Here is a 25,009-nt window from a genome sequence, read left to right on the forward strand (position 1 = left end):
CTTAAAATGATGACCATTTCATTCTACAAAATAAATCCAAAACTGTCATATTCATGAAAAGCAAGGAAAGATTGAAAACTATCACAGGTTGGAGGAGGCATGACAACCGAATCTGGTATCCCAGATTGAATTCTGGTATTAAAACAAAGGATGTTAGTGTAAAAACTGGAAATCCAGTTAAAATCTATAGTTAACCAATGTAGTGTACCAATGTTAATACATTAGTTTTGACAAATGTACCATGGTGATGTAAGACATTAGCATTAGGGAGAAACTAGGTGAAGGGTATGTAGGAACTCTGTAATATCTTTGCATCTCTTTTTTTTTTTTTTTTCCGAGGCGGAGTTTCGCTCTTGTTACCCAGGCTGGAGTGCAATGGCGCGATCTCGGCTCACCGCAACTTCCGCCTCCTGGGTTCAGGCAATTCTCCTGCCTCAGCCTCCTGAGTAGCTGGGATTACAGGCACGCGCCACCATGCCCAGCTAATTTTTTGTATTAGTAGAGACGGGGTTTCACCATGTTGACCAGGATGGTCTCGATCTGTTGACCTCGTGATCCACCCGCCTCGGCCTCCCAAAGTGCTGGGATTACAGGCTTGAGCCACCGCGCCCGGCCTGCATCTCTTAATCTAAAATTATTCCAAACTACAATGGGTCAATTTCTAGTATCTCAACACCATCCTCATTAATGACTCATGGTTTCCTTTCTTTTTTCTTTTTTAGACAGAGTCTCACTTTGTCACCCAGGCTGGACTGTAGTAGTGGCACAAACAGCACACTGCACCCTCGACCTCCCTAACTCAAGCCATTCTTTCACCTCAGCCTCCCTGGTAGCTTGGGCCTAAAGGCATGTGCCACCACGCTTGGCTAATTTTTGTATTTTTTGTAGAGATGGGGTTTCATTATATTGCCCAGCTGGTCTCGAAATCCTGAGCTCAAGCAATCTGCCCACCTCGTGCCAGGATTACATGGTAAGGCCACCGTGCCTGGCTTTACAATAGTTTCTTGACCACATGTGTAAGGTATTTAGATATAATGAAATCTGAGATACACTGATAAAATTCAGGAAAGGTTAACTTATTACTTGCTGAAGATTGTATCTCAAATATTTGATTGCTTTGTTGGATGACTTGTCAACCTTTGACTCTCAGAGCAACTCCTGACTTATTATTCCAACCTCCCTTTTCTCAGACTTCCATTTTCACACCACTGTTGGTGCTAACATTTCCATTCAGATAATAACTTTCTACCAGAGTTGAGCAGGGTTGCTTTCAGGCAAGCATTAATATACTATATATAATGCATCTATACCTGAGCTTCCTTTTTCTTCATATTCCAAACAAGAAAAACATTCCAAGTTCTTGTCCTCAAAGCAGCTGCATTCGTTTTATGACCTAACCTTGAAAATCACCGAGCCTCATTTTCACTGTACTCTATTGGTTAAAACAGTTACAAAAATCCTCCTACTTTTAAAGGGAGAAGACATAGATAGACCCCTATCTCTCTAAGAGAGGAGTATCAAAGTCACAATGCACGAAGAGCATGTTCAATGGGATACATTGATATGATCATCTTTAGGAAAATACAAACAGCCTCATCAGAATTCACCATTAACAAGGTAGTTTCAAGAATCTACTGCCAGGTGGCCAGGCATGGTGGCTTACGTCTGTAATCCTAGCACTTTGTGAGGCTGAGGCGGGTGGATCACTTTAGGTCAGGAGCTCAAGACCATCCTGGACAACATGGTGAAGCCCCATCTCTACTAAAAATATAAAAATTAGCCAGGTATGGTGGCAGGTGCCTGTAATCCCAGCTACTCAAGAGGCTGAGATAGGAGAATCGCTTGAATTTGGGAGGCAGAGGTTGCAGTGAGCTGAGATCATGTCACTGCCCTCCAGCCTGGGTGACAGAGCGAGACTCCACCTCAAAAAAAAAAAAAAAAATCTACTTCCAGGCTGGGCACAGTGGCTCACACCTGTAATCCCAGCACTTTTGGAGGCCAAGGCAGGAGCCAAGGAGTTTGAGACCAGCCTGGCCAACATAGTGAGACTTCATCTCTACTAAAAATTTAAAAGTTAATGGCTTTTGGATGGAGCAACTTGGGTGGACCTGGAGGCTATTATTCAAAGTGAAGTAACTCAGGAATGGAGAACCGAATATCGCATGTTCTCGTAAGTGGGAACTAAGCTATGAGGATGCAAACACATAAGAATGATACAATGGACTTTAGGGACTCTGTGGGAAGGGTGGGAGGTGGGTGAGGGATAAAAGACTACATACTGGATACACTGTACACTGCCCAGGTGATGAATGCATCAAAATATCAGATATCACCACTAAAGAACTTATTCATGTAACCAAAAACCATATGTACCCCAAAAACTATTGAAATAAAAATTTTTAATTAAAATTAGCCAGACATAATGGTGTACACCTGTAGTCCCAGCTACTCAAGAGGCTGAGGCAGGCGGATTCCTTGAGCCCAGGAGTTCAAGACTGCAGTGGGCTATGATTTCACTGCTGCACTCCAGCCTGGGAGACAGAGAGAGATCCTGTCTGTTAAAAAAAAAGGATTACATTTTATGCTTTTAGAGACTGAAGGAATCTCAGAGATCACTAAGTGTTATAGGTGAGGGCAGTGAGACATAAAGAAGCTGTGTGACTTGTGTAAGTCCCTCAGCTATTTAGGATAAGAAATGGAAGTGGAACCCAGGGGCTTATTAAGTCTTCGATCCCCAGCCCACAAAGTCTCACCCATTGGTTCTCAGTCCTGACAGTGCATCAGATGCTTGTGCGCTTCTTCAAAATAGCATTTTACTAAATCTGGAGTGAGAACCAGGTATGTGCATATTTAAAAATTTCCATTTGAACACTGCAGATCTGATCAGTCACAAAGACTGACTGACTTTCTGTAGCATCTGAGGCTCTCACCCCCATCTTTCTGTCTTTATTTCCACCTCCCTATCCCAAACACTATACCTCCAAGCCTGGCTTCCATGCTTCCAGCTTTCCTACTTCAATACAGCTTCACCAGATGGATTTTCCTAAACCACTTTTACTGTTATGCCCCTCTCCTCTTCCAAAATTTTCAGTGGCTTAACCCAAAGATTCTCAGCTCCTGGGGCATAGAAGCTGAGCTCTTGTTCAAAAGCGAATTCCTGGGCTTGCTGTTAACAATTCTGGTTTAGCAGATCTAGGGCAAGTTCTGGGAAACTGCAAGCATGGGGCAGTGGAAAGGGGGTTAATTCTCATACAAATGGTCCAAAAATGATACCATAAGAACTACTGCTCCTGTACGATAAATGTTAATCTGCTGACCATATTTAATTGGATTGAATAACTCAGTGATTAAGTTGTATTTATTTCTCTTTTCATTTTACAGTCAAAAAAAGTGAGCTAGAGTGTCTCATAAGACTCTTCTACAGCTTGGTGGGAAGAGCTGGTGGAAGATTTGGTAACATTGGGCTAGATCGTAACACATTTTGAGGAGTCTTGTACAGCGTATTTGGAATGACTGATGATACGTTGATGAATAGGGGTAAGAAGTTATAAGAGACTAAAAAGAGCCAATCTAAAATAGCAAACATACACATATTCCATTTTCATGAAAGACTTTGAATTTTTTTAACTCCAAACTAGAAGGCATAATTCCAGAAATGTAGGCTGCAAACATTGGTTTGATTGTGAGGATGGTTTTCAATACAAACTCACTCAGAATTTCATATCTCATACCTGTACAGCTTTGAGAAATAACCAGTAGGGCCAGGCACGGTGGCTAATGCCTGTAATCCCAACACTTTGGAAGGCAGTGGCAGGTGGATCACCTGAGGTCAGGAGTTCGAGACCAGCCTGACCAACATGGTGAAACCCTGTCTCTACCTAAAATACAAAAATGAGTGAGGCGTGGTGGCACATGCCTGTAATCCCAGCTACTTGGGAGGCTGAGGCAGGAGAATTGCTTGAGCCCAGGAGGTGAAGGTTGCAGTGAGCCAAGATTGTGCCATTGCACTCCAGCCTGGCAATGCAAGAGAGAAACTCCATCTAAAAAAAAAAGAGAGAGAGAGAGAAATAACCAATAATGAGCTAAGTAAGCTAGCAGTATCTTTTTTTTTTTCCAGGCAATCTCCTTCTGTTGCCCAGGCTGGAGTGCAGTGGTGTAGTCTCAGCTCACTGCAGCTTCCACCTGCCAGGTTCAAGCAATTCTCATGCCTCAACCTCCAGAGTAGCTGGGATTACAGGGATGTGCCTGGCTAGTAATAGATTTTTAAGATGTACAATTTGATAAGTTTTGATACGGGTATACCTACTAAACCATCACCACAATCAAAATAATTAACAGTCATCATCTCAAAAAGAATAACGTTTTAACTTATTTTTATAGGACAATAAAATTTCCAATTAAAAAAAATAATGTGTTATTTTAGTAATTTACCTTTAGATATTGTGCAAACTTTAGAACAGAATTTTTGACACTTTTTTTTAGAATAAACATTATCACTTCTGTTGATGTGTGGCTAGAATAATTTAAAAAATGAGAAAAAAGAAAAAAAGAAACTATCACATGAACTCCACTGTGTGTCTTCTGGGCTCATAGTAACTGTACAAAACATGACAAATGAAACTCATTGCTTATGGAGGAGAATATCTCCATAAGCAATGATGAGTTCTTTTCTTTAAGAATATGGTGAAAAACACATTTCTGGTAATTTTGATTCTTTCAAGAAGACTGTGTCAAAACTTTTCCCCCTCAATTTGGGAGAAACATTTTTCTATCTATTCATGCTTACATACTGTTGAATTACATAATAGCCCTAAATTACAATACACTTACACATTCTTTTTCTTTCAGTGTTTTTTGCATTTGACAAAGACAATGATAACTACATAAATATTAAAGAATGGGTTAAAGGATTATCAGTGTTTCTTCGAGGAACTTTTGAAGAAAAGCTGAAGTGTAAGATTTCTGTATGTGATTACTGCCTTAGTAATATATAGTCAATTTTGTACTTAGTGAATGCTTAAATGTTTAAAAATATAAAATCAGTGTTCTTTATAGCAGCCCTGCAAAAATAGTTCATGACAGCTTAAAAAAAAAAAAAGCAGATGAAATGGGTGGCATAATTGTAAGGTCATGGAAGAGTCCCCAGCCCCAGGGCTCCCAAACATTTTCCTTCACTGGTTTCGGAATGCCCAAATGTTACCACCAGGTTGGGTCTTTGGCTTCCAACCCATGCTAAGAACAGCAGCTAAGGGTCAGGGCTTGTGCTAACTCTAATCAGCTGGCAAGGCTGAGTTTCTAAGGCTGCCTCTGAGGAAACATGTATTATATAGGGGTAATTCTTTTGTCTATTCTTTGACATTCATGAATGTTTTAGTTTCTCTGTGTTGTACTTTTTTTCTCCCACTCTAATTTTTCATGAGATAAGATAACTTTTAAATGTAGTTTCCAGTTGGGTACGGTGGCTCACTCCTATAATCCCAACACTTTGGGAGGCCTGGGTCAATGGATCACTTGAGGTCAGGAGGTCGAGACCAGCCTCGCTAACATGGTGAAACCCCATCTCTATAGAAAATACAAAAAGTAGCTGGGCATGGTTGAACATCCCTATAATCCCAGCTACTAGGGAGGCTGAGGCAGGAGAATAGCTTGAACCCAGGAGGCAGAGGTTGCAGTGAGCTGAGATCATACCAGTGCATTCCAGCCTGGGCAACAGAGTGAGACTCTGTTTCAAAAAATAATGAAAATAGATAAATAAATAAATAAATAAAGTTTCCACTTAGGTTTGCTGCAGTGTTTTATACAAAAGTCTCACTGAAGAGTGAAAAGTTGTTTTCTGAATGTAAATTCTGTGGTAATGCTAATATTTGATGAAAATGGTCGTGACACTGAATGCAGCTGTACATGGTTGAACAGCCTCCCATTAGCAAAAAACATTTCTCTAATCTCAGTTCCTAAAAATGTTTCATATACATTTAAAGATACGTTAATTTTGAGAAAATACTGCTTTCTGGTCAGGTTGTATTGCAAACTCATATGTATGCTATAGATTGAAGAAATTCAACAGAAAGACCCAACAAATCTGATACTCTCGAGTTTTATTCCTACTTTTGTGAAAACATTTAATTAGAATTACAAACTCCACAAAAGCTCCTTCACTGTGAGACTCCCTTATTCACAAATGACCTGAGTAAGATCATTTGTGGGATGAGTGAGTGAAGTTTGGTACTTACAAAAATCTAAGTCATGGAAAGCATTCTCCAGGAAGAGGTTATTTGATAATTTTGGATAGTGCAGATGGGCAGATCCCAAGGACATTACTGATTCACCATCCAAATATATCCAGAAATGTTCTTTGCCAGGGATATAGTGAAGTGTGTACTTCATTTTTGCACTCTATGGAAGAAGAGAATCATAATATTGATAAAGATACACACGTTTATACATGTATGTGTATATACGTTTGCATGATCGAAGGTTTAAAAACTTTATCTCAAAGCTTCTTGATTGCAGCTTCATATCATTTTTAAACCTTCAGTATAAATATCCAGAAATTATTTTTTTATTTTCACATCCCAAAGAATATTTAATCTGATAGAAAAAAATGTAGTAAAGAGTACTTTATTCTAAAATATCTCTACCATATAATAGATTAAATTAGTAATTGTATGGAATATAAATTGTTTTTATCTTTTTCATAAATTGAAATAACTAAAGAGAAGACTAATGCCACTTTAACTGCTGTTGTCTAAATCTTTTAACTTCTTTTGCTTTAAAAAGTCTGTTTTGAAGTTTATTTGAATGGAGATGGTTACATTTCTCAAGAGCAATGTTTGACATGTTGAAGAACAGTCTACAACAGTCTTCTGAAGAAGATACTGATGAAGCAATAAAAGAACTGGTAGATATAACACTGAAGAAAATGGTAAGAAAACTGCAATGAATTATATTCAATCAAATAGATATTAGATAAAGCACGGAAATGATTTCTTTTCTTCCATAATGAATGCATCCTTTATGAGTGCAGGAGTTTTTGTTTGCTCTCTGACCTATCTATTGCCTAGAACAATGCCTGGCTGATAGTGGTGCTCAATAAATATTTGTAGAGTAGCTGGGCACTAAATGAATCACTATTCAAAATGGATATTTATTTTATTATTTTAAAAAATTTTACTATCAGTAAAACCTCATTAGTTTCAGGGGAGACCAGATGCAGTGCATGTACAATTGAATGCTACTCTGTTTTGTCTTCATGACCTAACTCCTCCAATCCATGTAAATATTCATTATAATACAATAACATAATAATAAAAATAGTTGACCCCTATAGAGTGCTTTCTAAATGTGAGGCCCTTCAGGAAGCTTTAATGTGTGAAACTCATTTTATATTTTATTTTATTTTATTTTGAGACAGAGTCTCACTCTGTCACCTAGGCTGGATCTCAATGGTGCGATCTCAGCTCACTGCAACCTCCCCTTCCTGAGTTCAACTGATTCTTCTGCCTCAGTCTCCTGAGTAACGTAGATTACAGGCATGTGCCACCACGCCTGGCTAATTTTTGTATTTTTAGTAGAGACGGGGTTTCACCATGTTGTCCAGGCTGGTCTCAAACTCCTGACCTCATGATCTGCCCACCTCAGCCTCCGAAAGTGCTGGGTTAAAGGTTTGAGTCACCGCACCTGGCCATGAATTCATTGTATCCTCAACGCAAACTTATTGTCATGGGATTCTTGGGGTATCACTTTGCCAGCCAGAAACTTCTGTGGCTAGTGGCACCTTTGTCTAAGTTTTACTTGGTCCCACTGGACTCATTCCACCAACTTGGCTGGCAGGCTGTGCTTGGCTTATGCTACTGGCCTGGATCCCATGTCTGCCAAGGGTGAGTTAGACAAAGGGTGTGTGAATGAGTGACCATGGGGTCCGGCCACTGCACACACACAGGCACACTGGCTGTGGCGGGGTGGGCAGCTCCAGGTGCCAGCACAGGCACTATCTCTCTGTGAGGCTACAGCTGGACCAGGTATACTGCAAGCAGCTTCCACAGTTGGCACCAGGGAATGTGGTAGTGACCAGAAACTTGGAGATGCCAGGAACTGCAGATCCCCAAAGAGGGTGTCACATCCCTGGCTTGGGGAGCTCCTAGGTCTGGGCTCTCTGAAGGGCCACAGCTCTTCTCTCCTTCTTTCTTCTCTCCTTGTCACCCACAGCATGGTGAGCAAGGGGCATGTTTCAGCCCTGTTTGTGTTATAGCTCTTTTAGCCCCACCATTCAGCAAATCCCAAGTTTTTGTCCTGCATCCAAGAAGAATGAGGTATGCAAACAAGTAGTGGGTGAGCAAGGCAAAGAGGAGTTTTCCTGAGTGACAGAACAGCTCAGAAGAGACCTGCAGTGGGTAGCTCCTCTCCACAGGCAAGATGTACCATTGAGTGTTCAACTCTCAGCAGAGGGGAGACACTGAATTGGGTAGCTCCTCTCCACAAGCAGGTCATCTCCTTGTCTCCTCGAGTCTGGCTGAGTCTGGGGGTTTTTATGAGCATCAGAGGAGAAGAAGTGTGTGCTGATTGGTCCAATGTTAGTTATGAGCAGCCCAGAAAAACCACCGTAAGTTCCCACTCTGGTCCAGGCCTTCCCCAGCTTGAAGGTGGGGCTTAATTGGGGACCCGCCCCTTTTTACACCAGAGCCTGTCTGCCTCCTGCTGCTGTTCATGGAGCCCAGGTTGTTTGTGCCAAGGGGTGCCTACAAGCCAGCACTGAGCTGCCTTCAGCACCCCCTCAGCCTGCCTCCAATGCTAGTTAGTGCCCAAAGTCCAGAGGGGCCACGTCAGCAGGAAGAGTCCAGGAAGTGGCAGCAGGCACTCACAAGCCTGCAGAGTAGGCACCAGGAGCAGGCACCTCCAAGCCTGTGGAGGGAAAGGGGCCCTTCCCAGTCCCCAAGAGTGCAGAGATGCCTGCAGCTGTGGCTTGGGTGGCTACAGCTGTGCCCAGGAGGGTGGGGCTCCTGCCTGCTATGTGGAGTGCAATAGCCCCAGCCATGCCTCCTTGCTGCAGTTGGCACCTTTGCAGTGGCTGCTCCAGATGGACCCCTGTTGCCATTACTATGAAGTAAAAACTATTGTCTCCATTTTGCAAATGAGAAAAATGAAATACAGAAAGCTTTACCCAAGGTAACTCTAGAAAATGAGGTGCATAATTCATCTCTCAATAAAACCCAAGGTAATTCTTGGCTGAATGCAGTGGCTTATGCCTCTCATCCCAGCACTTTGGGAGGCTGAGATGAGCAGATCACTTGAGGTCAGGAGTTCAAGACCAGCCTGGCCAACATGGTGAAACCCCATCTCTACCGAAAATATAAAAATTAGCCAGGCGTGGTGGTGTGCACCTGTAATCCCAGCTTGAACCCAGGAAATGGAGGTTGCAATCAGCCGGGATCATGCTACTGCACTCCAGCCTGGGTGACAGAAGGAGACTGTCTTAAAAAAAAAAAAAGGTTTAAGATAATTACTTTACTATGGTCATGGTGATTTCTACCCTATTCTTTCTTTGATCCTAAGCTGGTTACCGGTGAGGTTTTGTGACTCTAAGGCAGCCCAGGCCCAGTTCACCTGTATTACCTTGGAGTTCAGGAAAGAAACAGATGGTGGGAGGTTTTGGAGTCTCAGATCTAGATAATGCAGTCTCCAAAGTATCCTCTTCTTTTGGAAATACACTCACTAGGCCTGTTAAGGCTGAGGGTAGATTCATTCTTGAGAGACAGTATGCTCCCAATACTACACACACTGTTTTTTTGGTATCAATTTTTTTTTATTTTTAATTTTTGTGGGTACATAGTAGATGTATATATTTATGGGGTATATGAGATACTTTGATAGAGGCATGTAATGCATAACAATCACATCATGGTAAATGGGGTATCCATTCTCTCAAGCATTTATCCTTTGTGTTACAAACGATCCAATTATACTCTTTTAGTTATTATCAGTATTATGCTTTTTCTTTTTTTGAGAAGGAGTGTCACTCTGTTGCCCAGGCTGGAGTGCAGTGGTGCCATCCTGGCTCACTGCAATCTCTGCCTCCCGGGTTCAAGGGATTCTCCTGCCTTAGCCTCCCTAGTAGTTGGGATTACAGATGCCAAAAATTAGATGTCCAGCTTAATATTTGTATTTTTAGTAGAGATTGGGTTTCATCATGTTGGCCAGGCTGGTCTCAAACTTCTGACCACAAGTGATCCATCCACCTTGGCCTTCCAAAGTGCTAGGATTACAGGTTTGAGCCACTGCGCCTGCCTCTTTTAGTTATTTTTAAATGTACAATGAAATGATTATTGACTGTGGTCACCCTGTTGTGCTATCAAATACTAGGTCCTCTTCATTCTTCCCATTTTTGTACCTATTAACCATCCCGACCTCCCCCACACACCTCTACTACCTTTCCAGCCTCTGGTAACCATCATTCTACTCTCTATGTCCGTGAATACAGTTGTTTTAATTTTAACTCCCACAAATAAGTGAGAACATGTGAAATTTCTTTCTATGTCTGGCTTATTTCACTTAACATAATGGCTTATAGTTCCATCTATGTTGTTGCAAACAACAGGATCTCATTCTTTTTCATGGCTGAATAGTACTCCATTATATATATGTACCACTTTTTTTTTCTGAGACTGAATTTTGCTCTTGTTGCCCAGGCGGCACAATCTCGGCTCAGGGCAGCCTCTGCCTCCCTGAGTAGCTGGGATTACAGGCGCCCGGTACCACACCCAGCTAATTTTTGGTTTTTTAGTAGAGATGGGGTTTTACCATGTTGGCCAGGCTGGTCTCGAACTCCTGACCTCAGGTGATCTGCCCACCTCAGCCTCCCAAAGTGCTGGGATTACAGGGTTGAGCCACCGCACCCGGCCACATTTTTTTTAATCCAGTCACCTGTTGATAGACACATTGTTTCCTAAAAGTCTTGGCTATTGTGAGTGATACTGCAATAAGCATGGGAGTGCAGCTATCTCTTCGATATCCTGATTTCTTTTAGATACATACCAAGCAATGGGATTGGTGGATCATAGGGTAGCTCTATTTTTAGTTAGTTTTTTGAGACAAGGTCTCACTCTGTCACCTAGGCTAGAGTGCAGTGGCATGATCACAACTCACTGCAGTCTTGACCTGTGCTCAAGCAGTCCTGCTGCCTCAGCCTTTCAAGCAGCTGGGACTACAGGCATGTGCCACCATACCCAGCTAATTTTTTAAATATCTTTTTTTAGAGACAGAGTCTTACTATGTTGTCCAGGCTAGTCTTGAACTTCTAGATTCAAGCGATCCTCCTGCCTCTGCCTCCAAAATTGCTAGGTTTGATGTGAGCCACCATGTCCAGTTTTGAGGAACCTCCAAACTGTTCTCCATGGTGGTTGTACTAATTTAACTTCCTACCTCCAGTTTACGAGGGTTCCCTTTTCTCCACATCCCTGGTAGCATTTGTTATTGCCTGATTTGGGGATATAAGCCATTTTAATTGGGGTGAAATGATATCTCATTGTAGTTTTTATTTGCATTTCTCTGATGATCAATGAATGTTGAGTACCGTTTCATATACCTGTTTGACATTTCTACATTTTCTTTTGAGAAATGTCAGGTCTTCTGTGAAATTTTAAATTTTATTATTAGATTTTTTTTCCTGTAGAGTTGTTTGAACTCCTTATATATTCTGGTTATTAATCCCTTGTCAGATGGATAGTTTGCAAATATTAATATTTTCTCCCATTCTATGGGTTTTCTCTTCACTTTGTTGATTTGCTGTGCAGAAGTTTTTGAACTTGATGTGATCCAATTTGTCCACTTTTACTTTGGTTGCCTGTGCTTGTGAGAAATCTTCACCCAGACCAACCAATGACCTGGAGAGTTTCTCTGATGTTTTCTTCTAGTAGTTTTCATAGTTTGAAGTCTTACATTTATGTCTTTAATCCATTTTGACTTAATTTTTGTATATGGTGAGAGGTAGGGGTCTAGTTTCATTCTTCTACATATGGATATCTAGTTTTCCCAGCACCCTTTACTGAAGAGACTGTCTTTTCCCTAACATGTTCTTGATACCTTTGCCAAAAATGAGTTCACTGTAGATGTAAGGATTTGTTTCTGGGTTCTCTATTCTGTTCCATTGCTCTATGTGTGTGTTTTTATGCCAGTACCATGCTGTTTTGGTTACTATAGCACTGTAGTATAATTTGAAGTTAGGTAACATGATTCCACCAGTTTTGTTCTTTTTGTTCAGGATAGCTTTGGTTATTCTGGGTCTTTTGTGGTTCCATATAAATTTTAGCATTGTTTTTTCTATTTCTGTGAAGAAGATTACATTGAATTTGTAGATTGCTTTGGGTAGTATGGACATTTTAACAATATTGATTCTTCCAGTTCATGAACATGGAATATCTTTTCATTTTTTTTGGTTTCCTCTTCAGTTTCTTTCATTAGTATCTTATAGTTTTCATTGTAGAGCTCTTTTATTTCTTAGGTTAATTCCTATGTATTTAATTTTATGTATACCTATTGTAAATGGGATTACTTTTCTTCTTTTTCAGAATGTTGACATATAGAAATGCTACTGATTTTTGCTATGTTGAAATGCTATGTTGATTTTGTATACCACAACATTACTGAATTTGTCAGTTCTAGTGTTTTTTGGTGTAGTCTTTAGGTTTTTCCAAATGTAAGATTATATCATTTACAAACAAGGATAATTTGATTTCTTCCTTTCTAATTTGGATCCCCTTTATTTCTGTCTTCTCTAATTGCTAGCTAGGACCTCTCCTTTGAAAGAAAATTAATGGAGTAAATTTTTACAATTACTCAAATTTTTCTATAGATTAGACTCTCAGCAGCCCTGAGTAATTATGCCCATAAGTGAAAAAACAAGAACCTGTTGAAACCAATTAAATTAAGCGCTTAAAGGCATTCATAATCTCTACACATGCTATGTTTACTCGCTACTCCTATACAATATACTTAATCTCTCATGATCCCTGTCATGAACGCTTCACTCCAGGCAGCTTTGTCTTCTTAATTTATACTCATTTGCTGTCTTAATTCAGGTGGTCCACTCTTCTGCACTTCCTCCTCATACCTCTCTACCAATCCAGATCCCAACCATCCTTAAAGGTTCAGTAGTGGTCTCCAAGTCTTCTTCAGAACTGTTACTGCCATAATAACTCCCAGTGCCTTGCTCCTTAATAGAGCAACTTCACTGTTACCCTTTTTACCTGGTGGGCTCCCAAGGAAGAGATCCTTTGTGGAGCAAATTCTACAAAAAAATAAGCTTGAAAATCATTACCCTATTGTACTTATTTTTATCATAAAGTAGCCGTATAATAATGAACTTCCCTCCTGAGATGTTTAATCGGTGTTAGATAAAAAAAAAAAAAAAAAGAAAAAAAATGAACTTCCCCTAATTTTTATCTTATTTCTCCAATTAGAGTGTAAGTGTTTTAGGAGCAGGGCTACATTTTATATATCTAAAGTGACTCAGGTTTGCCTATTAGAATAATAAAAATAAAATAAGGGGACTCTGTAAATAATTTTTAATTTATGTAGAGAGTCTACAGAAGTATGACAACTTTTACTTGGTAAAATTTTTTTAGTCTAGAGAGCTATTTTCCATGCAAAATTTAAAACAAGCATTTATCAAGAAATATCTCCTCTCTAGGATTCTGACAATGATGGCAAGATAGCTCTTGCAGACTTTGAAAAAGCAGTAAGAGAAGACAGACTTCTGTTGGAGGCGTTTGGACCATGTTTACCAGAAGCAAAGGTATAGTTACTAGTGCCAACAGCCCAAATAGATTCAGGAAAAATTTTAAAGGGTCAGAAAGTAATACTTGCTAGACATTCTCCTCTGTTGGGCTGCAGCCCACTGCTGAAGTTAAGGCTATCATTGAGAATTCAGCCCCATCCTGGCATTTGGGCCCCAAGAAGACATTCATGATTATTTCAGTAACTATATTCAAGACTTTCATTGAGCTTTTAACCTCTTTAGCAACACACAATTCCTGTTTCCTGTAAGTATGGTGTATTTCCCAAACCAAATCTAGGGTTCTAGGAAGAGTTTCAGCAAGTATACCACAAACTACTAGAACACTTGATCCCTTTCAACCCAATTGCTGTCAATGTTTTTAAAATTTTGGAGACATAGAGTACTTTGTGCTTATGAAGGTTTTTCACGTATGCATCTGACAAAAGTTTTCTGAGGGCCGGGCGCGGTGGCTCACGCCTGTAATCCCAGCACTTTGGGAGGCCGAGGCGGGTGGATCACGAGGTCAAGAGATCGAGACCATCCTGGTCAACATGGTGAAACCCCGTCTCTACTAAAAATACAAAAAATTAGCTGGGCATGGTGGCGCATGCCTGTAATCCCAGCTACTCAGGAGGCTGAGGCAGAATTGCCTGAACCCAGGAGGCAGAGACTGCGGTGAGCCGAGATCGCGCCATTGCACTCCAGCCTGGGTAACAAGAGCAAAACTCCGTCTCAAAAAAAAAAAAAAAAAGTTTTCTGAGCTGCAAGTGTCAGTCTAATAATTGATTTGGCCTTACATATTCTTCCTTTATCAACTGTACTTTCAGACACTGGTATACCAAACACTTTTTTTTCTTTTTTGAGACAGAGTCTCCCTCTGTTGCCCATACTGGAGTACAGTGGTGCAATCTCAGCTCACTGCGACCTCTGCCTCCCGAGTTCAAGCGATTCTCATGCCTCAGCCTCCTGAGTAGCTGGGATTATAGGCATTTACCATCACGCCTGGTTACTTTTTGAATTTTTTATAGAGATGGGGTTTTTGTCATGTTGGCCAGGCTGGTCTCAAACGTTTGACCTCAAGTGATCCTCCCACCTTGACCTCCCAAAGTGCTGGGATTACAGGCATGAGCCACCATGTCTGAAATAATAACCTATATGGAAATTTTGTAAATCAACTTGCATGTTATTAAACTATTCTTACCATCTAAACTCATCTCTCTATTTGACCCCTGTGGTTTATTCTCTCTACCCCACATTTTAACTTTCTGGAAACGTGTGGTAAAAAGCAATGTATGAAAGGCAGGCTTCCAATCTGAAAAAAGATGGGTGAAAACAGTATATAGCATAATGGACTAGATGAGAGTAACAACTTAGGATGGAACAGCCGACAGTTCTTCAGCTGCTCCCAGAGTTCATGTGTAGCCCAGTTATCTAGAGCCTTACTATTCAAAGCATGGTCTTTGCACCAGGAGCACTGGCAGCACCTAGGAACTTGGGAAAAATGCAGAATCCCAGGCACCACCCAAAACTAACTGAACTTGAATCTTTTTGTTTTGCTGCTTGATACCACAGAGGTTTCTTTCTTTCTCTCCTCATGATTAATTATGTTGGTGGTGATGAGGAGTGCTGACTTACACAAGGTCACAAGACTTATCAGGAACCCATTCAGAAGCACATGACCCATTTAGCAGCTCCTCTCCTTAAGTGTCAGATAACTTTTGTCATGCAACAAATCTCTAGAGCTCTTTTCATCTTCCAAAACTGAAATTCTATACCTACTAAATAATAACTCCTCATTTTCCCTCCCCACAACCCCTGGCCACCACCACTAGAATCTGCATTTTAACAAGATCCTGAGGTAGAGATCATAAAAACTTATTTATAGTCTGAGAAGCCTAAGCAGACAGCAATTTTCTCTTCCAATTCTATGCTTAGGTCTCTAATATATCCTTTACCTTGAGATTTCAGCAAAAACTATATATAATTACCTCACATGGAGTAGGGCCTACCCTCCTTATCTGCAGCTTGCTGTTAGTACCATTTTCCACTTAGAGCCATCCTAGGAAATTTAGATCAGTACATTATAGCTGAAATGGAACCTTATTAACTGATATGTTCAAATTCAATCTACTAGGCAAGAGGCCATTAAAGATAGGGAGAAATGAAAACAACACGCCACGGTATGGACCTTCTCAAGTTATTTTTATCAGTAAAGAAAATGGCCAGGTGCAGTGCGTCACGCCTGCAATCCCAGTACTTTGGGAGGCCGAGGTGGGTGGATCACTTGAGCCCAGGAGTTCAATACCTGCTTGGGTAACACCGTGAGACCTTGTCTCTACTAAAAATAAAAAAAGAAAAATAGAGACAGCCTAGATGTATTGAAATTTCCAATTATGTGATCAACTGACAGGAAAAAGTATGGATATGCCACAAGTAGTAACAGAAGTCTAGAATTTACAAATACTGATTTATTTTTGTATTGCCACAGGTCAAGCAAATTCTTCTTAAAAGTTAACTAAAGCATGTAAGCTTCTAATTTCAGCTTTGTTCTAATAGTTAATCTACTTTCTACTTCACAGAATTGTCTTGATTTTGAAATCCTGGCATTCGGAAACATCCTGACTTCTAGTGTTTCAATGACTCATTCAATAATTGTATTTAATCAGAAACAGATCCTGGTTGCCTATCTTTATTTATATTGTAAAGTTGCCATATTTGCTTCAATTAATTTACATATAATTACTGCACATGAGAGGTAACGTTATAATGACAAGAATAGTTTGCAACATTAAGTATGGATCAAAAAAAGAAGAAATGACTTTAGACAAATATCTTGAATGAAATTACAAAGAAGAGTGCATTAAAAAATACCAGCAGTAAAATCTCTTGAAGAATTAAAATGACAGGCTAAAAATAAAAAATAAATGCTCTTTCCAGAAAATACTAATTTGCTGCTGGTACTCTATATTCTTCTTCTTTGTTTTAGTGGATGACTTGTATGTACATCTTCGGACTTGTCCTCCGGAAGCTTTGGCACAGATGAAATTACCTAATTAAAAAAAAAAAAAGAACCATTGAAACTTAATTTCTACAGTGCAGGAGTAAATAAGCTATTAGAAGAGGTAAGATTACATCCAATAGTTTAATCCTTTTTTTTTTTTTTTTTTTTTTTTTGAGACGGAGTTTCGCTCTTGATACCCAGGCTGGAGCGCAATGGCGCGATCTCGGCTCACCGCAATCTCCGCCTCCTGGGTTCAGGCAATTCTCCTGCCTCAGCCTCCTGAGTAGCTGGGATTACAGGCACGCGCCACCATGCCCAGCTAATTTTTTGTATTAGTAGAGACGGGGTTTCACCATGTTGACCAGGATGGTCTCGATCTCTTGACCTCGTGATCCACCCGCCTCGGCCTCCCAAAGTGCTGGGATTACAGGCTTGAGCCACCGCGCCCGGCCCTTAGTTTAATCCTTGACATCACTTTTCAGGCAGAGTTGGCCTAAGTTCAAGGTACAGCCTATGATCTAGGCACAAAGTGAAGTTTTCTGTTCAAACACTGATGAGAGTAAAATTTCTAAAGCTATTTAAAAAGAAAAAAGAAATTGGAGGAAGAAAAGTGAACATATGCTCTACTTTAACATTTCTTTATAGATCTAAAGTCACTTGTTATTTTATGGATACAGATAGATATCCTGGTTTTGCATTCTTGAAACATTGATAATGTTTGATAGATTTGGGGGAAATGAAACATTTAGAGAAATGAGCAGAAAGCAGTATAATCCTCAATTTCCTCGGTGAAAAAGGAAAAGCAAACACACCATCAGAAAAAGAGTGTACAAAGAGCATACAGTAAGTCAAAACAGAGTAAAAGAGTCTTCATTTGAAATGGAAAATATTAGAAACTATAGCAAATTTTATTTAATATTTCTTTTTTGTTGTTCTACTATTTCTAGAAGGACCTAGATTTTGGACTTCACACGTTTTTCTTGAAAATGTAATCAGCTCTGGCTGAGACAGCTGTGTATCTATGTCTATGCCTCAGTTCAGCCATAACTGAAGGAAGGGTGACAGCACAAACTGAAAAACTTCTTTTTTTTTTTTTTTTTTTTTGAGACAGGGTCTCACACGGTCACCCAGGCTGAAGTGCAGTGGCATCATCTTGGCTCATTGCAACTTCCGCCTCTCAGGCTCAAGTATCCTTCTACCTCAGCCTCCCAAGTAGCTGGGACTACAAGAGTGTACCACCATGCCTGGCTAGTTTTTGTATATTTTTGGTAGAGATGGGGTTTCACCATGTTGGTCAGGCTGGTCTTGGACTCCTGGGCTCAAGCAATTGGCTCGTCTCAGCCTCCCAAAGTGCTGAGATTATTGGTGTAAGCCACTGTGCCCAGCCTAAATTGAAAAACTAAAGAAGGCTTCAGCACAAAAACTGTGTCCATGGATTTTAATTATTATTAAATAATGCCTCTTTAATCAGTTAATAATTTTTAGGTAAAAAATGTACATATAAGAAATTACACTACCTTAGCCTCCCTTAATCACATTGTAAAACGTGAGTAGAACTGTGAAAAGCACTTTCTGCTTCTTGGAGTAAATGTAAGAGAATGTCATAACCCTCAGTTTATGATTTTTAACAGCAGCCCCTACCCCACAAAAAGGTGTCTTTCTTTTTTTTTTTTTTTTTTTTTTTTTTAGACGGAGTTTCGCTCTTGATACCCAGGCTGGAGTGCAATGGCGCGATCTCGGCTCACCGCAACCTCCGCCTCCTGGGTTCAGGCAATTCTCCTGCCTCAGCCTCCTGAGTAGCTGGGATTACAGGCACGCGCCACCGTGCCCAGCTAATTTTTTGTATTAGTAGAGACGGGGTTTCACCATGTTGACCAGGATGGTCTCGATCTCTTGACCTCGTGATCCACCCGCCTCGGCCTCCCAAAGTGCTGGGATTACAGGCTTGAGCCACCGCGCCCAGCCCAAAAAGGTGTCTTTCAAAAGCTGACTCAAATGTTAACTTTATTTGTGCTTAGGAAATGGAAAATGATTATGTAAATGACATTTAAAAAAAGACTACCTAGGCAGCACAATCTGGTGCTAATCATTTAAGAAGTCTACATTTGAAATGCATACCTGGAGGCCCAATTTTTAGAAATCTCATCACCTTCTATTGCTCTTTATCACAAAAGCAAATTAAGCATTTTGAATTTTATATAAACTGTAATAATTCTAAATTTGAGAGAAATAATTTATAATACTTTTCCTTCTTAACTCTGGCTCATATTAGAACTATCTGGGGAGTTTTTAACAAAAATGGCAGGCCTGGGCTCCACTCTCACAGATTGATTTAAGTGGCTGAAACCACTGCTTTAATATTTTGTATCTACAGTGACATAAAATGTCTGTTCATTGTTTAAGCAAGTATTAACAGTATCAAAGCAAATAAAATATTAGCCAAATTAAGTTATTTCAACAGAGAACTGTAGAAGAACACGTCAAAAAACTAAAAGGTGAAAAAAAAAATGACTATTGTTCCGACAAATAATTCTCCATTTATTTAGTCCTGTAACCAAATCGTCTCTTAGAACAGTTTTTAAAAAAATAAGCTTACCTCTTTAAGTTTATTTCGAATTAAATTTGCTGTTGTATTCAATGAGTCATCATGCATATCCACTTTTGATATGTCTGGTAACAGAGGTCCAATCATAACCTCATTACTACTTGGGTTTGTTTCAAGAAAAGTTCCAAGTTTACGGTCATCTTCTCGTCTTCTTTTGCGCTCCTTCAGTTGTGTTGTCCTAGGCATAAATCTGTCAACTGCCTCTGAAGGAATAATAGCCTTTCGTGCACCAGGGCGGTCTACTGAGTTTTTAAAAGGGTTTATCTGTGTTTTCTGCAAAGAGTCATTGTGGTTATAATGCTCCATTGTTTTATCATGGTTTCTACCATCCTTAGAGGAGTTTGATGCTCTGTCTACATGCTTCCCGGATGAACACATACATTTTGAGGAGAAATAACATAAAGGCAATTCACAGGAATATGGAAGATAAGGATTTGAGCTCCCTGCAGAAGTGTTCAGAGCAGCTGTACAAAATCCGGACATCTCTGAGTGGAAGTCTTGTCTAAAATCCTCTGTGTCTTTATGCTCTGTAACCAATTTCTTCTTTGTCACATAATGGTCTTTTTATTACAATTTAAAAGATGAGAGAAAGGAAAACAGAAGTAGTTTATTTATTGTTTGCATCATTCAGAATCATATAATTTTAAAAATCACTTAAAAATGGTAACAAATTCTACGCCAAAAAATTTATTTCTTGAGAAGGGAATATATTCACGTGGTTTAAAACCTAAAATGGATAAAAAGATATGTAGCATCAAGTGTCACCCTTTCCTTGCTCTCCATGGGCCTGGTTTCACCCCATAAGTAAGCGCTATTGTTTTTTATTTATCTGTTCAGTATGCCTTACTTTGCTGCCTCCTTCCTCCCATTCTTTTTCTCCCCACTAAAAAAGGTAACCTGTAATAGGTACTTCTCTGCACCTCTGTATTTTCCACTTCACTGTAGATCTTATAAATTTTTATTTTTATTTTTATTTTTGCAGTTTCAGAGTATTCCAGTATCTGGATGTATCATGCTGCTTAGCTTGTGTTTGTTAGTTACTAAAGAAAGCAATATGTGTGGCTTACTTCTAGGGCTGGAAAGGGCCTCTTCCCTGGTTTACTCTCCCAAAAGCAGACTACAACATGAGTGGGGTGTGGAAGATGTGGTAAAGATGAAATTGGCTATCTGTTGATGATTGTTAGTGTTAATACATGGGAGGTATGTTATCTTAGTTTTTCTACCTGTGTGTTTTGAAATTTCATTAATAGAAGTTTTTGAAAAGACCAAATATACAAATACGTGTAGATGCTAGAATGCTGCAGATAAAATAGAGCTTAACTAAAGTGTTCAAGGCCAAAAAAGTCATAGTTTAACAACACTGAATCTAATTCTGAGGGGGCAGGGCAAAAGGTCTTAAGGGGAAGGGGAGCAAATAATGAAGATAATACTAGGCCACCACCAACACTGAGATGATTAAAGCAGTTTAAAAGTAAGCTCTGGCCAGAGAGTCCAAAGCTTGAGTTTTAATCCTTATTTTTGTCCTTAATTTATCTCTAGTAATATAGGCCAGTCACAAACTCTGAGACTTTGTTTCCTCACCAAGAAGAATTAGGACACAGGTCAGATAATGTCAAAGGTCTTCCTCCACACTAATATTTTATAATTTCCTTTCCGTTTTTTATTTTTTGTTTTTTTTTTTATATTATATAATTTCACACAAATAATACAAATTTTCCTGGTGCTATTTACATATCTTATAAGTTAATGTCTACAAATGACTGGGGATTCTCAACAGCTCTCTTGCCAGATTTCTGAGTACGTTTTCCAAGAGTTTTCCCACTTTATTTCTCTCTACCACTATCTGGCAGAAGGGGCATGTGGGGCATTTACACAGTTGCTTGGTCAAAAGTAGAACTTCTCCATGATTAGCAGTGACAATTAGTCTGCAAATCACAACTGCTTCTCACTGCGTTCTGGTCAAAGCCTTAATTCCTTAGCGTGGGACACAAGGCCCTTCATGATTCACTTCCTATCCACTATTCTAAACTTATCTCTCACTGAAACCTCTGGGCTTTGATTATATTGTATGAGTTAAAGTTTCTTAAATACATGATGCTCATTTATTCCTCTAAGCATTTAAACATCCTGCCTGGCTTGCCTTTCCATCTTTTCCTCTCCCTTCTAAGTAATGTCTACTTATCCTTCAGAATTCAACCACTTCTCACAGACTGTAGGAAGTCTTCTATGAACCAACATTTCTCCCTTCTCAACCCAGATTATGTAGTATGCTGCAGAGAACCCTGTGGTTTACACTTGCTGAATACTGTGATGATTTACTTGCCTCTCTTCCCACTAGACTGGGAACTGCATGATGACACACTTGGCAGAGTGCCTGACACACAGGAGGCATTTAGCAAATATGCTTTCAATACCTTTATTTTTAGTAGTTCTTACTACATATGCCTTTCGTACTGCTAGTTTTTTTCTAGTTTCTTCAACTGTTTCAAATTCTGGAGCATAGCACACATGAAGCAATCCACCAAAGAAACTCTGTTCATCCATTTTTCTCTTGGCTGTCCTGAATGGAAATACAAGATAGCATGGTTTTTTAATACAGATTTACTTAAAAATGAGAGCTTAACTAGTATACAATACCTGGAGCTAAAGACCAAAGTCCAGCTTTTGCAATGTGTATGTATATATCCTGTGGACTGGGAATTAAGATGCTCTGTTTGTGGATGGTATTCATACCACCCATCCAGTTTGTACTCTTAGAGCCTCCTCTTCCCTTTGAACCTCTTGGATTTGTTCCCTAGTCTTTAAACAACTAAGGACCCAAGCTGGTTGGCCTGAGGTATGTAAACTGTAGTCATAAAATAGAGCTTTTCTGTGGCCCTGAAGAGTTAGTTCACATCCAATTAAGCTTTTTCAGCACAATGTACTTCTGTAATGGGATTTATGCCTTAAAAATCAGATGAAAAATACTATAATCATAATACCTTCAATAACTGAGGAAATAATATATAACAATGAGAACATAAATATGTTATTCAGTCAATAAATACTTACTAAACATCTGTGATTTGCCAAGTACTACAATGAATAAATTTAACTACTCCTATATCCAGGCATAATGATCAATACTTGTTGAGATTTTACCATATGCCAAGCAATGTCATAAGTGCTTCACCTCACAACAACCCTATAATGAAAGTGAAGCACTAGGTCATTATATAACTTAGCCATGCTCATACTCTCATTTGAGGAGCAAGGATTCAAATAAGGTATTGCATACTTCAGCTTTTTTGGAGCAGAGGACTTATGTCAGATAGAAGGCTGGAAAAAACTGAGTCAATTCGCAGAAAGGAGTGACAATAGCTAAGCTTACTGTATTCTGACCAGGAGGGACTATGCTAAACCCTTTATATGCATCATCTCATTTCATCGGCATACAACCTCAGGAAGGTCCCTTTAGCATACAGATTTTATGGAAGAGGAAAAACAGGTTTAACCTGGTTAAATAACTTGTCCAAGGTCATGAAGCTAGTAAGCAGTGGGACTGGAAAACTTACTCCAAGCCCAACTTTTTGTTTTATTTTTTTGAGACAGTGTCTCACTCTGTCACCCAGGCTAAAGTGTAGTGGCCCATAAACAACTCACTGCAACCTGTGCCTCCTGGGCTCAACTGATTCTCCCACCTCAACCTCCCAAGTAGCTGGGACTACAGGCATGCATTAGCATACCCAGCTTGATTTTTGTATTTTTCGTAGAGGCAGGGTTTCACCATGTTGGCCAATCTGATCTCGAACTCCTGGGCTCAAGCGATCTGTCCACCTTGGTCTTCCAAAGTGCTGGGATCACATTCAACTTTTTTTTTTTTTTTTTGAGACAGTCTCACTCTCGCCAGACTGGAGTGCGGTGGTATGATCTCAGTTCACCACAACCTCCACTTCCTGGATTCAAGTGATCCTTGTGCCTCAATCTTCCCAGTAGCTGGGATTACAGGCTTGTGCAACCACACTTGGCTAATTTTTGTGTTTAGTAGAGTCAGGGTTTCACCATGTTGCCCAGGCTGGGCTTGAACTCCTGACTTCAGGTGATCCACCTATCTCGACCTCCCAAAGTGCTGGGATTACAGGCGTGAGCCACGTGCCTGGCCTCAAACCCAACTTTTTTTTTTTTTTTTTGAGACAGAGCCTTGCTTTATAACATAAAAATAGATAAGGCATTGCATACTTCAGCCTTTTTGGACTCTAGGCTGGAGTCCTGTGGCATGATCTTGGCTCACTGCAATCCTCCACCTCCCAGGTTCAAGTGATTCCCATGCCTCAGCCACCTGAGTAGCTGGGACTACAGGTCTGCACCACCATGCCCAGCTAATTTTTGTATTTTTAGTAGAGCTGGGGTTTCTGTCATGTTGGCCAGGCTGGTCTTGAACTCTTGACATCAAGTGATCTGCCTGCCTCAGTCTCCCAAAGTGGTGCGATTACAGGCGTGAGCCGCCGTGCCCTGCCTCCAAACCCAACTTTTAATCTACCACACCACAGGACATTAAATTGTTAAGCATGGGAATGATGTGATGGGAACAGTGCTTCAGTAAAGTATACCTTTAAAAAGGATGGAGGAAAATAAGTGGAATATAGGCTAGATTACGTTGAATGAGGTATGAATGAGGGAAACTTGGGGCCAAAATGATAGAAATATGAATGGAGAAAATGAGTCACTGCTTAACTTGCACATTACCTTGCACTTTGTAAGTTCATAAATTTAATAAGATAAACTTCAGTAAAGTCTTCTGCCGGGTATTCATCTAGAGCATTGTACTGTTCAATTGGACCATATAAAGCGAATCGCTCAACTAATTCCTTCATGGCTCCCACAGCAGGAACTCCTTGTATTAATAAGTACTGAGATTCCAAATTGATTGTATATACCTGAAAGAAATGCAGAGTCGTTAAACGTATTTCGCAAATAAACCTAGGACGAATCTGCCTCTATCTTTTTTTTTAAACAGAGCTTTGAAAACAAGAAATAATCTGTTCAACCCAGTCAGCAAAAAACACAAAATAAAATGTCTGCCATTCCCTCTGCATAAAGAATAACAGCCCATGTGAGAGGGTACCTAACTAAGGCATATAACAGACTACCTTCAGTCGACATTTTTTTCCAGAAATTGAGTCGGTAGAATTCACCGGGAACAATCAACGAATATTCATTGAGCGCTTACCTTGTGCCAAGTAGTACTGTAAATACAGAAGATCCAATGACTAAAACCAAGCCTTAGTCTCGTGGAGTTGATGTTCTAATAGTCGACCAAAAGGGTCGTGAGAATCTTTGATACCTGACCCAAGCAAGGTTCTTCACGCCAGCTCTAGAGAGAGGGATCTGACAGCAGCCTTTTCATGCCTTTATTTCTGTAGGCTGGCTATATAGCTCTAGCACTCATATAAAGCTACCGAGGAGAGCGAATGAAACCAAAATCACTTTACCTTGACAGCACGAGGCCGTCGTCCCTCCCGATATTTGGCCCGCGTGTCGCATACCGCCCGCTGGACGTGGTGGTCAAATACACTCCCTAACTCCCCGTCGCTCGACGCCATCTTGCCTGCTTTGATCCTCGCCGAGAAGACAACATCCGCCCGGCTGAGCTCCC

At 40.1% G+C, this 25,009-nt stretch overlaps 1 protein-coding gene and 1 long non-coding RNA gene across 4 annotated transcripts; one reads left to right on the top strand and one right to left on the bottom strand.

Moving 5' to 3' along the window:
* Positions 1-637: 637 nt before the first annotated feature.
* Positions 638-14,292, top strand: LOC105716218 (uncharacterized). Its single transcript, XR_002479132.2, has 4 exons — positions 638-3,537; positions 4,849-4,953; positions 6,778-6,922; positions 13,682-14,292. It is a non-coding gene; the product is annotated as an uncharacterized LOC105716218 (long non-coding RNA).
* Positions 14,293-16,440: 2,148 nt separating this feature from the next.
* On the bottom strand, positions 16,441-24,986 carry RBM48 (RNA binding motif protein 48). Of its 3 annotated transcripts, none has more exons than XM_012450821.3 (5): positions 24,846-24,986; positions 24,100-24,290; positions 21,789-21,934; positions 19,366-19,934; positions 16,441-16,817 (listed from the first exon to the last, which is right to left on the bottom strand). In XM_012450821.3, exons 1-5 carry the CDS (start codon positions 24,954-24,956, stop codon positions 16,731-16,733), a joined length of 1,104 nt encoding a protein of 367 aa, XP_012306244.1. In that variant the 5' UTR covers positions 24,957-24,986; the 3' UTR covers positions 16,441-16,730. The 3 variants fall into 3 exon arrangements, with proteins under 3 accessions (XP_012306244.1, XP_012306245.1, XP_064236460.1); XM_012450822.3 differs by lacking the exon at positions 24,846-24,986 and adding an exon at positions 24,584-24,803; XM_064380390.1 differs by lacking the exons at positions 21,789-21,934; positions 24,846-24,986 and having other exon boundaries at positions 24,100-24,188.
* Positions 24,987-25,009: the final 23 nt, after the last annotated feature.

The sequence above is a fragment of the Aotus nancymaae genome, unplaced genomic scaffold (genome assembly GCF_030222135.1).
Source record: "Aotus nancymaae isolate 86718 unplaced genomic scaffold, 86718_ANA_hifiasm-v0.15.2.pri h1tg000025l, whole genome shotgun sequence".
NCBI classification, from domain to species: Eukaryota; Metazoa; Chordata; class Mammalia; order Primates; family Aotidae; genus Aotus; species Aotus nancymaae.

Coding starts and splice junctions, on each gene's coding strand:
- RBM48 (XM_012450821.3), bottom strand. CDS start 24,956: ATGGCGTCGAGCGACGGGGAGTTAGGGAGTGTATTTGACCACCACGTC. Junction 19,935..21,788: donor AAGAACTACTAAAAATAAAG/GTATTGAAAGCA, acceptor TGTAATAAAAAG/ACCATTATGTGACAAAGAAG. Junction 16,818..19,365: donor TTCGAAATAAACTTAAAGAG/GTAAGCTTATTT, acceptor TTTTTTAATTAG/GTAATTTCATCTGTGCCAAA.